General features: G+C 41.5%; 1 protein-coding gene across 7 annotated transcripts in view; it reads right to left on the bottom strand.

The window, feature by feature from the left end:
- Positions 1-18,469, bottom strand: part of Syt16 (synaptotagmin 16) — a 248,944-nt gene that overhangs the window by 94,065 nt on the left and 136,410 nt on the right. For 4 of the 7 annotated variants that reach the window (XM_060387648.1, XM_060387652.1, XM_060387649.1 and 1 more), the window contains 2 exons: positions 16,572-16,693; positions 9,419-10,265 (listed from right to left, as the gene is read on the bottom strand). The exons of 1 other annotated variant lie outside the window; for it this stretch is intronic. In XM_060387648.1, the coding sequence (XP_060243631.1) occupies positions 9,419-9,935 (517 nt within the window). In that variant the 5' untranslated portion in view covers positions 9,936-10,265; positions 16,572-16,693. The remainder of the gene's footprint in view (positions 1-9,418; positions 10,266-16,571; positions 16,694-18,469) is intronic. 2 more of the 7 variants (XM_021654508.2, XM_060387651.1) reach the window with 1 other exon arrangement.

Raw genomic sequence — 18,469 nt, 5'->3', positions numbered from 1 at the left:
ACAAACAGAACAGGCTACCAACTACTAAAGAAGGGCAGAAAGAAGGGGTGGGGTGGGGCTAGGAAAGAGATTTCCTACATCTGGAAGAGAGACAAGAAAACAAGAAGGTCCTGAGCCCACAGAGCGTGCATGAGACTGGAGCAGCTCCAGAGCTGGGCAGAATACTACAGCACAGAGTAGTAGCCGATGCTGAAGGAAGACGAAGAGAGACTACTGTGAGAAGGGCAATGCAGAGTCCCACATGGCAACATAGAAAAGAAAAAAAAAAAAAAAAAAGCCTGACCAGGAGCCCAGTTTTAACAAAACCACCTAGCAAACGAGTCTCCACTCCTTATTTTATTTTTTTTAAAAAGTCACACATTGAAGGTTTTAAGGCCTGCATTGCACTGAAGTTGACAACACCAAAATGAAAATCCAGCTCAAGTTCTGAACAGCTCTGAAACACACTTATAAGAAAGGCCCAACATTGGACAGGCCTATTTTCCTTCTCCATATGCCGTGTTCTATCTTTAGTCATAAATTATTGAGAAATTTCAAAAAAGACCACTGTATTAAAAGACAAAATGATCAAGATCTCTAAAGCAAATATTGCTCGATTACAATAGTTGGACTATGAAATGGAAAATTTGGAGTATGTGAATAATATGTTTAGAGCTGCTGCCACCAAAGGCGAAAGAAAAAGGTGTATTGTTGGGAGACTTCAGCAGAAAGGTTGAGGCTATTTTTTTTAATACAATCAAGTTAAAATTTCCGAAATAAAAAAAAAAACAAGGTTAGGAGAAATGAGAAATGCTTCTCATGGAGGCATCAGAGGACTGAGGAGGAAGGGCAAGAGAAAACTAACTGGAAAAGTGCCTGAGTTGATGACAAACAGATGGACAATTTTCCAGATTTTTTTTTTCCATCTGCATTGATAGGCCCAAGCTCAGATGCCAACAACAAAAGCAAATACTACAAGAAATGCCTATACAAGTACACTCAAACATGCCCAAACTCTAGAAACATGCCTCAAAAAACAAGTGTCATATTTTTATTTTTGGCTTGGTTGTGATGCTCCTTTGTTTGTTTGTTTGTTTGTTTGTTTTGAGACAGGGTTTCTCTGTGTGGTCCTGACAGTCCTGGAATTCTCTCTATAGAACAGGCTGACCTCGAACTCAGAGATCCACCTGTCTCTGCCTCCTGAGTGCTGGGATCAAGGTGTGCAGCACCATTGCCTCTTTTTTTAAGAGACAGGACAGGAAGTTGGGTGTGGAGTCTCTTGTAGGAGACTGGGTAGTCTGAATGTGATCAGAACCTGGTGGCTGAAACTCTCAAAGAATAAATAAAAACCTCTCAAAAGAAGTTTTGCAGTGGAAAAAAAAGGACAGGAATACATTCAGAAAAACATGTCTGAACCACTTGGACTTCAGTTTTGTGAAGGGTGATATATATGGATCTATTTGCATTTTTCTACATGTAGACATCCTGTTAGACCAACACCATTTGTTGAAAATGCTGCCCTTTTCCCATTGTATGGTGTTGGCTTCTTTGTCAAAATTCAAGTAGGTGTGTGGGTTTGTTTCTGGGTCTTCTTTTCGATTCCATTGATCCACCATCCTGTTTCTATGCCAGTACTATGCAATTTTTATTACTATTGTTCTATAGTACAGCTTGAGATCAGGGACGGGGATAGCTCCAGATGATCTGTTGTTGTCAAGAATTGTTTCAGCAATTCTGGGCTTCTTGTTATTCCATATGAAGTTGATAATGTGCCTACCACAGAGGGCCTCTGAAAGACTCTACCCTGCAGGGTATCAAAGCGATGCTGAGACTCACAGCCAAACTTTGGACAGAGTGCAGGGAATCTTATGAAAGAAAGGGGAGATAGAAAGACCTGGAGGGGACAGGAGCTCCACAAGGAGAACAACAGAACCCAAAAATCTGGGAAAGGGGTCTTCTCTGAGACTGATACTCCAAACAAGGACCACTCATGGAGATAACCTAGAACCCCTGCACTGATGTAGCCTATGGCAGCTCAGCCTCCAAGTGGGTTTCCTAGTAAGGGGAATAAGGAATGTCTCTGACATGAACTCAGTGGCTGGCTCTTTGATCACCTCCCCCTGAGGGGTTGGTGCAGCCTTACCAGACCACAGAGGAAGACAATACAGCCAGTCCTGATGAGACCTGATAAGCTAGGGTCAGGACATCCCCTATCAGTGGAGAAAGGGAGGGTTGGATTGGGAGGGACAAGAGAGGGGGGCTACAACTGTGAATAAACTGTATTTAATAAAAGAATCAATTAAAAAATTGACCATGAAAATAAAAAACACGTCTGAAAATTTCAGCACAGTTCTCACATGACAGACACAGAAGACAGTGGAGCTTAGAGGCCTGAAAGGATTCCAAACACAGCTAAAACATTCTTAAACAAATAATGATTTTTTTTTTTCAGAAAAACAAAACGCTGAGATAATTCATTAGCAGCATATATGTACCATAGGAAATATTTAAGTGAATCTTGCTTCAGGTTGAATGAATGAAAAAAATCATAAAAATATTTTTCAAAGAAAAAGAGCAAATTAAAGCATGCTCCAACTGGCAGAAATTAGGTAGATACAAAATTATTTTTCCCTTTTAGTTGTCATAAGAGATAAATGATAGTCAGAAGATACACAGAATTAATATATTGTGTTTGTTGCATGAGTAAAAGACAAATACATTGACATTAATAAGACAATCTTAGAGTATATGCCTGCAGCATCATCCTTCTACATATGCAGTAGTGTAATGCTATCCCATGACAGACTGAAATTAGTGAAAGAGGTATAGGTAAATCCCAGAATGACCTTAAATGTTTTCCAAATGAGCTCAGGTGGATACAAAGTAGGATTACAGAAACATTTCCTTTGAAAGAGAACAGGAAAAAAATCTGAAAGATACAAAGATTAGATGAAAAAAAAAAAAAACATGACCCATTTCAACTGCACAGTACCATAATTACATTGATTATAGGCAACTGATTACAAATACACCCATTAAAAAAAAGACAAATACACCCATCAAAATGAAAGACACTCAGATTGGGTTAAAATGACCTAAATTTACACTGTAATAAACTTGAACTAAATATAAATTAATTTAAAGAATTGAAAGAGACTGTATTGTCCCTGGAAAGATGGGTCAGCAGTTAAGAACACTTTCTCTTCTCCTAGCGAACCCAAGTTCGGTTCCGAGAACTCAAGGCTCACAGTGCAAGAGCCACCTGTCCTCTATCTGTAAGAGAACTAGTACCCTGTTCTTGCCTCCCGGGGCCGCGGCACGCATGCACGCATGCACGCAGAGATTTTTATCTTTTTTCTTTTTTGGTTTTTCAAGACAGGGTTTCTCAGTGTAGACTTGGCTGCCCAGTTCTTGCTTTGTAGATCAGGTTGGCCTCAAACTCACAGATATCCACCTGCCTCTGCCTCCCTGAGTGCTGGGATTACAGGTGTGTGCCACCGCACCTGGCTCAACACAGAGTTATTGTGCCATGTAAACTTAAAGAACTGGAGTAATCATGTTAATAGCAAAGTAGAGCTTCTGGCTACATTAGCAAAAAATAAAAAACAAAAACAAAAAACCCTGACAGAAATGGAAATGAGAAATTGCCAAATCAAGAAGTTGAGTTTCAGTCATCAATTGAACAAAACCAGTACCTTCTACCCCTCCCCCCCAAATCAACAGACTGAACAAGCATTAGAGAATGTGATAAAGCACCTCAGGCAACTTAGCTCAATTATATATTGTATCATATGTTGTAGAGTTGTATTTACATATTATACTGAGCACACAGAGGACTCTCTCTGCACAAGAGTGCGTCAACAAGTCAACACACACTCAGGTTAACAGAACAAATCCCTAGAGACGGAGACCAAATTCAGGGCCTGCTGCCTCTGGCAATATTAAGTTTTTTAAACTTCACTAATAAAAAATATATATAAACTCAGGGCACTATGTGATTAAACTAGAAATCAACCACAGAAAAATACCTGGAATCTCAAGTGTTTGGAATCTAAACGATATAGTTCTAAATAACCACCAAGTGAAAAAGCAAGCGAGAGGGTACAATATAAACTAACTTAATTCATCATGAAATCAGAAACAACACATTGGTACTTGTCGAATGCAGATAATGAATTGCTTAGAGGGAATTTTGTATCTTAAGTTGCACTAAAAATAAAAAATAAAATAAAGAAATTATTGCCAAAGAAAGAATGAGGTAATAAGTATAACAGAAACCAATAAATTTTAAAGCCAAAAGATAAAGGGAAATTTTATAAAAATAAAAGGGAGCTTCTCGCAGAAAATCGGCAGATTGACAGACAGTTCCCTTCACAGGCAGGTCAAAACAAAAACATTTTTAAATTCCACTATAAGGATGTCACTTTAAAACCTAAAAACATCAGGTAATTTAAAAAAAAAATAGCATAACATGAATTCAATAGTATAGGTGAAAATATCCTTGAAAAACACAAAATGCCAAAAATCGCTTAAGAAAATAAAATCAAGATAATCTGATACCTATTACTTGAATTCTTATTCTAAAACCTTCCCAACACAAAAAGTCCAGGCTCAAAAGTCTTAATTAGAGGCCTCTGAGATAGATCAATGGGTAAAGGTGCTTGCTACCAACCATGGTTCCATCTCTGGGTCCCATCCAGGGAAGGAAAGAATCGATTCTCCCGAGTTATCCTCTGACTTCATGCTTGCTCTCTCTTCCTTTCTCTTCCCCTCCTTCTGTCTGTCTATCTGCCTACCCCCACCCACCTCTCTCTCACACATACAACACAAACAAGTAAATAAAGCCCTTGGTTAAAAAATAATCTATTGAACACTAACAAGTAACAAATCCAACATTTTTTTCTGAACTATAAGGAGGACAAACACTTCTGAATCCATTTCTTGAAGTTAGTGTCACACAAATAGTAAAATCAGATAGCAACATATCAAGAGTGGGCATTGAAACACCTATACAATTCATTGAACACGAAGGAGTCAAGCTGGTCTCTACCTAGAGCCTTCACCCCCCACAAACTAATGTTCATGGTACCGGAAGACACTCTGTGCTGTACCAAAAGAGAATCCGAGATATATGAGGGACCAGCCTGAAAGATACACCAGTACAATAATGGCACACAGCTTTGTGAGAGCAACCAACCAACCACTGATTTAAGGTATGGACCACTCCATGACATGGAACACATACCCAACGCCGCTTGAGTGGCTAACAATCTGAGTGTAGATAGGCCAGGGACCTCAGGGAAACCTAAATACCACTGTTCTTCTGCTAAAGGAACATAGCAATAAAAATGACGTTTAACGACATTCTGCTATACTCATATATCAGAACTTTTCTCAGCTATCATCAGAGAATCTTCCTCCTGCAGCAGATGGGCACAACTACAGAGACCATAGTGGGAGTAAGAGACCTTGGACCAATCAGCCCTAAAAGCAGCATCTCCATAAAATCCCCCCCCAGGGGCTCAGGGAACCCTGCAGAAGAGGAGGTAAAGGATATGGAGGACACCGGAGAATCAAGATCTGCTAGACAAACAGGACCAGTGCCCGTAAGAACTTACAGAGACTGTGCCAGCACGCACAAGGCCTGCACAGACCTATACCAGTTGAGGTCCCAGAGCAGAAAGGAGAAGTGGGGACACACAGTCCACCCTGAATCCAGAAACGATCCCCAATTGATAGCCACTTGTAAATGAAAACTTAGTTTTCTCCTAGGGGATTTCACTACTCTTAAATACCCATGCCCAGCAGCAGATGGCCAAAACAAAACAAAATCAATGGCATCTTTGGAAGAAGCTCTTTGTCTCATTTAATGTTAGATCAGGGCAGAGGTTTTTTTTTTGTTTGTTTTGTTTTGTTTTGCTTTGTTTTATTTTGATTTTTTTCTCTACCTCACAGGTACTCCTCATGTATATTATAGCTTCCAGTTTGTATGGGGATTTTTTTATGGACTCGTGAGTGTGCAAATGCATGTATCTCTGCATCCATATACATTTCTTATGTTTTTTTTTCTTTTTTTCTTTTATTCTTTTTCTTATTTTGTTGTTTTGTCATATTCTGGTTTGTTTGATTTTCATTTATCTTATTTTATTATTATTTCTTAAATGCTTGTTTGTGGATCCAGATGGACAGGGAAGTGGGGAAGAAATGGGAGGCATAGGAAGGGGCAAAACCATAAGCAAGAGTACATTGTATGAAAAAAATCTATTTTCAATAAAAGAAAGAAAACAAAATTTGAGCTGGCACAGTAGCTCCCCAGCTTAGCAAGAGAATGTGTCACAGTTCAGACACCTTTTGCAGTATTAATGAAAAGCCACTTCAGAATGTCTGAGCACGATGGTTCTCTGTGTGCATTGTGGAATATTCATTCTAGCCTTGAGAAATCCCAGACAGCTCCAGCCCTCCTCCCCAGGCTTTCCAGCTGGTGCTGTGCTGGTATTGTCACTGTGTGCAGAGCCTGATGTTTTCCACCGTTGCTGAAAACAATCAGTGCGCCTTCAGTGTTCTCTGCTACAGATTGCCACGTATACGTGGCCTTCTCAGACCCCCGTGGACACTATCAGGATTTGTTTGTCCTGGCATGCCGCTCCAAAGCACATTTAAGTCTCAGTAAGCATTTACCCTGTGTCTTTGTATACCTGCATGCATATCTGTGTTTATCTCTGCTTCTCATTTTAACTGCAAACCCAGAAGATGGAGAGTGTATGTCCAATGTTCCTTTCATTTCTGCAAGCATCTTGTAGTGACAATTCACCATTTCAGTTTTTAAAGAGATATTTGTTGAATTATTTAGATTTGAATCAAAAATGATACTAGTAACTCATACTTAGTAATAAAGAATTAAAAAAAGAAAGGGGGGCAAAGGGGTGCCTGTTGATCACGCTCAAGGCTCTGGGTTTCATCCACAGTACCCCAAAAGACAACGTCACATCAAAACCTCTGATGACAATACATGGAAAGGCCCTCAGCAAAACACTAGCCGGTCAAGTTCATCGATGTAGGAAGACATAACATGGCACAACCACGGGATGTTCTGCAAGCCGCACCGGATTACTTCAACAGCTCAACCCACTGCAGGACAGCAAACCAGAAGGCTCGTGTGGACATTTCAGTTTGGAAAAAAAAAATCTGTTTAACCAAACTCAATATTCTCTTTTAACAAACATTTGGCCATCTGCTACAGATGGGAACTTCTTTAACCTGTGTCTAGCCATGAAAGCTCTATACCAACTTAAGGACTAAGACAAGAATACTCTCTCCCACCACTCTTGGTTAACATGCTAACTGAGAGTTAGACAAGAAAAAAGAGTTTGATTCTTGGAGCAAAATAAAACTAGGGACACGTGAACTATCCCCCAATGGACAAACCAATTAACACACTCGTGTATGCATCCAGGAGGAGAGGATTCAGCAATACAAATGGCCAATAAGATGGGCAAGTCTCAAAGAAGCCAGCTTTGAAAGGACACAAACTCCATCTTTTCACTTAGATGGCATTCTGAAAGCACTAAGTAACAGAGCCAGGAAAAAAAAAATGCATCAACTCGTGTCTGCCACATTATGGAGGGAGAGAGAAGGCACGCCTGCAGGGAGACGGGGGGCCCTCTCTGAGATGGGGAAAGGGCTCTGTATCTGACTTGTGGCTTTGGTTATAAGATGTTCTAAACAGTAACAACACAGTAGACCCAGGTAAACTTCATCTCCTGTAAATCATGCTTCTAATAGGGAATAAAGAACATTGTGTGCTCTAAGATCAGACCACCTCAACTCCTCAACTTCCCAAATGAGGAGCGAAGCCTATGCTCCGCAACTACAAACACGGGAGGAGCTGCACCTCAGAGGGGATCAGCTCACCTTCTGCTGAGGTCTACCTCACAGCTACTGTGGAGCTCACCATTGTAGGTACAGAGGGGAAGCTGCACCATGCCCTCCACTGTCCGGCTTGAAGGCTGAGCTTAATGTTTGCATTCATACTTTACAGTTATGCAATTTGACCCCAAAAAGTCACTGTGTAGCATCTATTAAGACAAACTCACATCAGTTTCAAATAGAGCTGAATTTAGGCAAGAATTAAGAAAGCATTGTGGGGGGTGGGGAAGGGCTCAACCAATAAACTGCTAGCTATGGAGGCATGATGACCTGAGTCTGGATTCCCAGAGCCCATGTAAAAAGCGCGGTACAGTGTGTGTTTATAATTCTAGTATTGGGTGGGCAGTGATAGGAGGATTTGGGGGACCTGCTGATCAGCCAGTCTAGCTGAACAGATGAGCTCCATGTTCAGTGAGGGAGCCTGTTTCAGAAAAGAAGGTAGAGAGCGACTGAGCAAGGCACTCAGTATCTGGATTTCTCCACAGGCACACAACACGCATGCACATAGCAACATACACTCACACAGGCTCATGCAGAGAGAGAAAAAAGTACTGTAAAGAGAATACGATACTCTGTTTCCTTAAACATCAAGATCCCATTGTCTGCCTGGTAAGGCCTTTACCTAAAAGGGTGGCACCAGGAAGAATCTTTGAAAATGAATAAAGAGACAATATGGTATCCCAGAAACGTTGGCTCCCTCCAACAAGAAAGGAATTAATGACTTTGTCTGGGTATGAATAATCGACTACACATGGATTTTCCATGCACACATGACACGCATGTCCCAACCCCTCACCTCCGCCCAGCACTTGCTTCTGTCTCTGTGACTGCTCTACAGGTTGGAGGATTAGAGCCATGGGAAATTTATGCTGAAACATATGCCAGTATCTTTTTTCAGAGTTAATTATATTTGTATCATATCCATGGCGCTTTTATTAGAGCCCCACTCTGTGCTCCATTCTAACAACATGAAGTGTCATATTTACTACCGCGACCTTATCATTCCGAGCTAAAAGCAAATGAGACCATCCGATCTCAGGGACCTCCCCTCCACTGTCAATCTCACATCACAGCCTAGTAAAATGCTGTGAGAAGTATTCTTGGAGTGTTATCAACTACAAATTCTGCAACAAGTATGGCTGTTTGCACAGGATTTCACGCTGAATAATATAGTAACATCTAGAAATTCCTAACCTGAGGGGGGGGGAGAGAACATTTTTAAAGATATTTTAAAAAGCCTGGCATGTGCGCAGGGACTTCTCAAACAGAACCCTCAGATTCATTTTAAGCTTTTTCACTTGCTCAGAACTATTATTTTGAAATACATGGATCTTGTAAAGCTTCATAGGACAAAAATATTCCTATGGATTGTATTTCTCAATCAGAAACCAGGATGAGGGGATATGTAAGTGGCAGAGGAAAAGTAAGACCAACATGATGCTTAAAAACAAATCAAAATGGAACTCTAAAGGCTTCTGGAAGAGCACAGAAACAGTGGTTCTGACCAGCTTACCTTGATTTTTTCCATTATCTTTCTCTAAAGTGCCAGGGAGATGGGTGTCAAAGCCATGCTGGAGGCCACATCTCCGCCTCTCGGAGTGATGGTCTTCCTCCGCAATAGAAGAAAGCACACGTGTGGGCTTTGGGCCAGCTGAGTTCTGACTGGGCCACTGGGGCATTACAGAGTCTGTGGCTTGCTGACCAAGTCTGGGGCTTGCCGTTCGGACAGAGTCCTGTAAATCACTGTTAGAGCATGAGAAACGGTCCTCTTCAGGAAATGGGGAGGTTGCCTCTTCTGGACTCCCATCATTATCCTGCTCTTCCTCTTCAAAGTAGGTTTCCTGACTCTGAATAGCATCTAAGTCCTGCTCTGGCTTGTCCCTCGGTGTCGAATCGTGTTTGCTAAGAAGAACCAGTGAAGCAGATAACGCATCCCCTGCTTGCTGGAGAGCTTCGTAAACTCGGGATAGCCAGGAAGACAAAGGCTGGAAGAAGTTCTGAGCATCATGAGATGCCATGGCCAACACCATGGCCAACTACCTCGTGTCGACAGAGTCCGCTCACTCGGTTCCTCCAGAACTCTGGGCTTTCGTGAAATACAGAACAAGCACGATGAGAGATTTAATTGGAAGTCTCCTTTTTTTTTTTTTTTTTTTTTTTTACAACAGGCAAAATTTTATTAACACACACATAAAGAAAACATTGCAGTACGTGAGCACCGCTGGCAGTAAGGAAAACCAGGCAGCATGCTGGTTCCTGCACCAAGGTCTATGGAGTAGGTCTTTGTAGGAACAGAGCAACTGTGTTTGACAGGGTGGTCTCTTAATGGCTGTCAACATTTCACTCTCAACACTTCTCAGCTGAAACAGAGGAAAGACATGCTTACACCTGATAAAGTCACAACTGTAGACCCATACCTGCAATCAATGTCAAGCAGCATTTGGGGGACAAAGAAAGACTATGCTGAACTCTTACAATGGCTAAATAAGAATGACCCTGGAAGTCTAAATGTAGGCTCTATGCCTGTGTACCTCCTCACACTCTTGCACGATTTCCATTAGCAGGAGTGGAGTCTAGTCACGCGGACTGAGAGAAGTCGGCTTCCCACAGACCAGCTTAACAATGTGAAAAGAGTAAAGGAATCCATGGGAACAGTCAGCTAGGCATGACACTTCGAAATGCAAGAAAAGCTGGAGGCTTCATGAACAAACACGCAGAACCCAGAGAGCTAACAAACAGGCATCTCTGTTTTGAGACACAAAGGTTTATCCTCTCAAAGGAAACGTGTGTCTGGAATTTAAAAGCTTCCAACAAATCTTAAAAATAGAGTTTTGCAGTTTTACGCAGTCTCTAGAAATGATGTCTGTTTTTGGGGGTGGGGAGGGATCACTGAAAATATGTGCATGGCAAATGGATCATCTTCCTGGAGACACAGCCTTGCTATCTTTTTGCCTTTGCCTGTGTCCCCGTCTCCTGAAGTTAGCCCTCTGTGACTTGTGTGTCCTCTGAAACATACTCCGTCTCATGAGATTCACAGTCTGAATGAGGTAGCTCCTGGACATCCATAGAGTACCAGGACACGACGATGGCTACAGCGCCAATGCCCACGCTTTCACACTCATGCAAACACACACCTAGGCAGATTTATGTCTGTGCATGGGCATAGACACCTCATTGCTGTCACACTTTAGAATAAATGTTATTGTTTACTTGATAGCAACAGCTCCTCTCAGAATCACTCTGTTCCTGAAGCTTCAGCCCTCTTCAATTCAGCCTTTAGTGTGACTGCTTAAATTCTCTTAAATTTTTCTTGTTAGTGACTCATAGATGCATTGATTCATTCAGTAAACAAATAACAAATACCAACTAAGTACCTATTACGCACTGGGCATAATGCCAGGCATAAGGTAACCCCGAAGCCTCTGTCCTCATGGAAACTTCATTTCAGTGTCAGAGAAACTGAGCTCTCTGCGTTCTCCTCTGAAACTGAATAATTCATGTGTCACCATGGAGCACTTGTCTTTCTCTCCAATGGTTTCTTTGCAACCACTCATTGCTCCATTGCTGTTTCTCATTTTCCTTTTTACTCACCTGCTGGGAAGGCTCACCTACCCCTATTTTTTGTTTGTTTCTTTGGTTGGTTTTTTTGTTTCTTTTGTTTTATTAGTCGGTCAATTGGATGGTTGGTTGGTTCCAGATACTTTCATATATCCTCAGCTGATCTTCAACTTGCTACATAGCCAAGGATGACCTTGAACTTATGACCCTTATGCCTTCACATTCTGGGTGTGCTAGGACTACAGTACCTTCTTTATGTGGCGCTGGGGACCAAACCTGGGGCTTCCGTTTTCCACGAAGCATGCTACCAACTGAACTACACCCCAGCCTCAATTCTACACTTTTATAAGCCCAAAATTCACATCTCCAGTCCTTAGCTTGCTCTTTCTTTTCTTACTCTTCTTACAAATCCAAGTCAGTGTCACACAAACTTTGGTTAATTCCAAGTCATCTAGCAAATTAATAAAATACACAAAGGCCTAGGCTGGCAGGAAGAATAAGCCTGGCCAAGACTTCTGTATTTCTATTATCTTCCCTAAAAGACTAAGCCCCTGCTAAAGGCTGATTTAAAAAAAAAAAAAAAAACTTATATAAGGAAATAGATGCATGGTACACATTAATATGCCATCAAACTCTTAAATTTAGTTATTTCAAACCCACTATCTCACTTGGCTGTAGGGATTCACCTCTTGAGTCATAGGACCTCATGACTGTGTATCTCTCTCTCTTCAACACACTCCCCTTCTGTTCATTCCAGTCAATCTATTATTAGTTGTTTTTTTTTTTTTTCTACAAATGATTGCCTTTCCCATGCTCCCATTCTCTCACATCACTAACTCATATCTTTCAGTCTCTTACCTTTCCCAGCTTCCACCAAACCCCCTATTCTCCACAGTCTGGTCTTCATTTGGGTTCACTGCTTCTCCACCCCTGAAGTGGAGGCTCCATGGAGAGTGAAGGCCACTTCTAGGCACTGTCTGTCTCAGTGCCGAGAAGTGTACTTTACACTTGGTAAGCAAATCAGTAAATAAATCCACAAATTATATTAGAATCATGCCTGGAATAGTGCTCAGTAGAAAATATATACTTGATAATTTTGTTAAAGTTAATAAATAAAACCTACTCAAAGCTGTCGTGAAGACCTTCAGTAGTATTATTCCGCAAATTCCCTGTTTAGAACATTATCCAGTCTGCATTTGCTCCACCCAATTCAACAACCCATCATTTTGGGCTGCCTTCGCTGCTGGGATGACTTCATTCCTTTTACGCTCGACCCAGAAAGTATTTTGCCTAAGCAGCACTGCTTCAGGGTGTTTGAGACCAAGAAGGCCTCTCAGAGAAATCAGTAGCTTTATCCTTTTAACTCCTGTCCTTAAAATTCACACGGCTCCACTTTTCATCCTAAGAGAGCATGCAGATGAGCATAAGCCCCCAAGAAAGTTCCACAGAGTGAGGACTCAGCTGCTCCTAGTATCCTTCACTGGGTGAGCCCATCCTGCCAGTCATGCTGGTACTCTAAGCACTTCCACAAACTACCCTGAGTTTTCCTGGCTTTTATCTGCTTTTCCTGGGGTGCCTTCACACCTAGCCTGCCTCCTTTTTTTCCTCATTGAAACTCCCTAATGGCTTGCTCTGCTAATTCTTCGTTCTTCATCTACAACCAAAGACGTTGCTTCAGGGTACTTAGAGTATGTCTTTTTGTTATAAAGTTGCATTTATTTGTCAGTATTCTTCTGATGAGTCAGTAGTCCGCAAGTTGTGGAAGTATTTTTATAGGTTACAGCTTCAGAACCCACATGAAGCAGGAGATCTGAACCTGTTGGATGGATGGATGGATGGATGGATGGATGGATGGATGGATGGATGGGTGAATGGATATGCATGTGAGTGGATGGACAGTGGGTTGGTGGGTGGATAAAATGCTTAAAGCCTAATAGCTTATTCTGTCATTTGTCATCATCTATAAAGTGGAGTTCCCTTACTCTATTAATTCCTTTCTTTTCTAAAATTTAAGAACACACCAGATAGGCCAAAGAGCATACATAGGCGCTAAGGCTGGGTATATTGAGAATAAAATGGCCTTTTCAGAGATGAGTTCTGAATCTTTGATAATATTCACTATCCTATCATCTCAAAGCAATGAAAAAGAGACCACAGCTCTATCTATATACAGGGCAGATGTCTACCTGATATATCCTAGAACACTGGAAAAGGAGCAGCACCTGTGTCTGGACTCAGAACACTACCTCGCTGCCAATGCTGGGTACCACTCATCCTGAATAAGCCTAAAGCCAAAGGATATCAGTACAGAGCAGTCACAGAGATGTACTTAAGTCAATGTCAACCTGACTGAGAGGGCCACCAAGGGCAATGTGCATGTGTTTACTGTTATTAGTCCTTTGGAGTACTTTCTTATGTCTACTGAGATGACATGGCTCCTGGTGGTGGGAGAGAGAGAGGGATTTACTGTGTTGCTGTGATTTCAAAAAAGCAACATAGACAGAAGAGGGTTGATTTGGCCTAAACTTCCTGGTCATAATCTATCGTGAAAGCAAAGTCATATTGGTAACTCAAGGTGGAAATCTGAAGCAGAGACCGTAGAGGATTTCTGCTTCCTGATTCACTCATTCTGGCTCATGCTAAGCTATCTTCCTTATATAGCCCAGGACTACCTTCCCAGTAGAAACAAAGACCCTTGGACTTGAAGAAAAAATGCATTGAAAATCTTGAAAAGGTTCATTACTGGATTAAAGTCCTTTTTGATGGTTTATCATTATAAGAAGTATAAAATTTAAAAGAACAGAAATGTGTGTATGAGTGTGTAAAATTCATTGTTTCAAGAGGGGTTAGAAAGGTTTATTACCTCTAAAAGGACTCAGAGTAATCTGTAAATCTAAGAAAGACATAGTAACAATTGATAAAGAAAAAGAAAAGGAAAGCCACTGGTGTATTCCCAAGGCATGCCTATTCATTCATTCATTCATTCATTCATTCATTCATTCGCTTTACATCCCAATCGTAGCCTCATCACTCTTCTCCTCCCAGTCCCACCCTTCCTCCTTCTTCCCCCTAACTCCCCTCCCCTACCTCTCAGAAAAGGGGAGCTGCACACCCACCACCAACCCACCCCAGAACATCAAGTCACACCAGGACTGAGTGCATCCTCTTCCTCGGTGGCCTAGAAAGGCAGCTGCACAAGGGAAAAGTGACAGAAAAGCATGCAAAACAGTCCTTATCAGAGACAGTCCCCAGCTCCTTTTACTTGGGAACCCACAGGAAGACCAAGCTGCCCATCAGGCACATACACACAGTGGGCCTAGGTCCAGTTCATGCATGGTCCCTGGTTAGTGCTTCAGTCTCTGCAAGCCCCCTGAGCTCAGGTTAGTTGGCTCTGTTGGTCTTCCTGTGGAGTTCCTGTCTCTTCCAGGTCCTTCTATCTTTCCACTGAGTCTTCCACAAGGCTCCCTGCACTCTGTCTGCTGTGTGGCTGTGAATTTCAGCTTACCTCTCAGAAGACAGCTACGCTAAGCTTTTGTCTGTGAGCATAGCAGAGTGTGTCTAACCGTGTCAGAGGTTGGCCTCTCCCTTAGTGTGGGTCTCACACTGGGCCATGCCTTGGTTGGATATTTCCCTCCATCTCTGCTCTATCTTGTAGGCGGGATAGTTTTTGTGTCAACGTTTTTGTGGGTAAGTCAGTGTTCCCCTCCCTCCACTAGGAGTCCTGTCTGATTAGAGGGTGGCTTCTTCAGTCTCCATGACCTGGGCTACTAGGGGGTCTCAGCTAGAGTCACCCCCATATCTTCCTAGGAGCCCACCCTGTCGTAGGTCTCCAGCTTGTCTCAGAGATGCCCCTGCTCACGGTTTCTTTTCTTTCTACAAGGCCTCCATCCTCTTCCCCACTCTCCCCACATCTGATCCCCACTCTCCTTTCCCTCAGCACTCCCTCTCCTAGCCTGTTTTCTCTCTTCAGCCACTTCAGCTGTCTATTCTAGTTCCCCTTCTGAATAAGGAGTGCATTTTTAAAATCTTCTTTTAATTAGAATTCTGTTTTAACTGTAACGGTGGTTAACTGAACTATAATCATTTTAAATATAAATATATATATATATTCTCTTGTTATCTGCTTAGTTTATATATATATAAACTAAGAGAATTTTATAAGAGAATTTTATAGGTTTCCCATATAGAAACACAATTCTCACATATTTTTAAAATCTCCACCAAAGACAATTGTGTACAGAAAATAAAAATGCTTATGGACCTATAAAGGCTGTCAGTCAAATCTTTTGACCTCATTTTCTTGTCATGACAGCTTCTTACAGGGGCAGGCAAAGGCAAAGTTACAATCTAAGAAACACCAGCTTGTAGAAAACCATAAAAATCTGTAGTGGAAAGTGTGCATGCCTGTTTCAGTTTAAATTCGTATGAGCTCCTGGGTAATAAACTACGATAAGCTATATTCTGCAAGACAAGAAAGTGCTTCTAATAATATACTTTCCAGGTAACCAAATCCTAAGTCAAAATCATATACAAATCTACCTTCTAACACATGTGGATATTTAGCATTTTTTGAAAGCTAAATCACCTCGGAAAAAACTCTTCTTGCTCTTCACCATGATTCATAGGAAATTCTAAGAAAATAAAGAAAAAAGAAAAAAAAACAAGAACACTGGATTTATTAGAGTGCCTCTTCACAGGCAGCTGTCAGAAAACTTCCCTTGTCTACAAAATGTTCGTTACTTATTATTGACACACTGGCCTTGAAGCTAATTAAGTCTACCACTATCAAGCCTGATGGAGAAAGTCATTTTGAATTGCCTAAGAAGGTTTGGAAGATGAATAATGCATGTGGTGAAAATAAAAGCTATGAAATGGGCTGCCGTCCATCTTTCACAGGAGTGAGAAGCATCCACAGGTGTTTTCTTTTAAAAGCAAATTTGTTATGTGGGTAGAAATGCTTGCCATTGAAATGAAATACTTACTGAAGCATTTGTCCAAAATGTGTTGGCATCTTAACAAATATAAAAACTGACTGCTGGGGAAGAGGACATGGCTTAGTCAGTAAACAGCTTGCCCCGCAAACAAGAGGTCATGAGTTCAAGACTTACCAGAATGCCGTGCATAGCAGCACATAACATGTAATCCTGAGGAGACAAAGACAGGAGGATTCCAAGGCCTTGTTAGCTGGCCTGCCTAGCCAAATTGGTGACTCCAAGTTTGGTGAAGGACCCTGTTTCAAAGAGCAAGGTGAAAAGCAATGGAGGAAGAGCACTCAGTGTTGACATCTACCCTGTAGATATGCTGTGTGCACACCTGTACTCACATGTGCAAATGTACAAACACACACACTCATACAAAACACACATGCATACACACAACACATACACACAGCAGAAGTGAGGGCTGTCAAGGAGCCTTTATGCAGGAATATGGAAATAACACAGCCATATTGTCACTGGGCTATCAAAGAGTCTATGCAAGAATATGGGAACAGCACAGCCATATTGTCATTGCAGGATCTTGAACACACCTTCACGTGGCTGTGAGGCAGGGGAAGGAACAACAACAGTAGATATATACCGAAATGAGAACTTCCCTATAATCGCAAGGAGTCAGAATGGAAGGGAGAGAAAGAAGAGAAGGAGGAAGGGATGGAGGGATAAGGAGAGAAGGGGAAGTGGGGAGGGAGAGGGAGAGCACAAATTTTTTGGTCAATGCAAAGCAAGACTGCCTTGGATCCACGCCTCAGTTATTGCCAATCGTGGGCAGACACCTAGGCCCCCGTATGTTCTCATTCATAGTGTAGAGATCATGACTCCCTACATTGCAATTCATCCTGTAAATCAGTTTACACAATGTCTTTAAAACTCATAGAGAGAATCCAGTGTGTAATAAGCACTTGATATCAGGCATTCATTATGCTGAATTTTGTGATGTTTTACAAGGTAAAGATATATTAAACCCTTACAGTCTTTCCTACATGTTAATATCTCAGAAAAGAATATTTATCTAACATGTTATTAGATACAATATTTTTGAGAACTTACATAAATAAAATTTATGGCCAGGCACGGTGGCGCACACCTTTAATCCCAGCAGAGGCAGAGCTAGCCAAGGCTACACAAAGAAACCCTGTCTTGGAAAAAAAAAGGGGGGGGGGATAAATAGAATTTATGTAAATGACAATAGTTTTCCCCTCTTACAGAGGAAAACACTTGAGACTCAGAAAGAGTCTGTGCCTTGCTCTGACATTAATTAACTGGATTAAAGAATAGAAACGGTATTCCAGTTCTCTTCTGTTGAATTTTGGACAACTGCTCCAAATTTTCATACACGGCCAGTAAGACTGTGGTGATTCTAGAAATAGCAAAAGTGGGACTATTTTCCTAAGAAATGGCAAATGCTGCGTTCAAACTGATGTCTGTCTGACTTGGAGGCTGAGGATTTTTTCTCATTGCTGGTTTGTTTGTTTGTTTACTGTATGGGGGTAGAGCATGTGTGGAGGTCAGAGGACAACTTGTAGTGGTCAGTTTTCTCCTTTCACCACATAATTCCAGGCACTGGGTTCAGGGAATCAGGCTTGCCAGCAAGTCCCTTTACTGACTGAGCCCCCTCACCAGCCTGACTCTGAAGGCTGATCTCATCCCATTTCTATTTAGCCTGTTTCACTAATGGAAATCATTTAAAACACGAAAATTGTTGCAATTAATTTTCCAAAGTAAGTGCAATAACATAAAAGAATCTTCAGTGGCTCTCTAAGGCATATAAGGCTCCTCTTAAAATCCGTTTCTAAACTTGACAGAGCAAATGCCTTTGTGTAGGCTTGAGCGGAGACTACGGAAAACAAATCAGACTTAGTTCGACCAAAAATGTGAAGATGCTCAAGGTTTATGCCACTATAATGGTGGCACTTTTTAAATACTCAGATTTCATAAGCCCATTGAGTATTTTTGAGCGTCTGCTACAGCCAAAGAGATTTAAATAAGCTCCACAAATACCCAGTGGG

This window comes from Meriones unguiculatus, chromosome 7 (genome assembly GCF_030254825.1).
Source record: "Meriones unguiculatus strain TT.TT164.6M chromosome 7, Bangor_MerUng_6.1, whole genome shotgun sequence".
Classification (NCBI taxonomy): domain Eukaryota; kingdom Metazoa; phylum Chordata; class Mammalia; order Rodentia; family Muridae; genus Meriones; species Meriones unguiculatus.
Note: the sequence above shows the minus strand (reverse complement) of the source record. Positions and strands in the feature narration are given on the sequence as shown.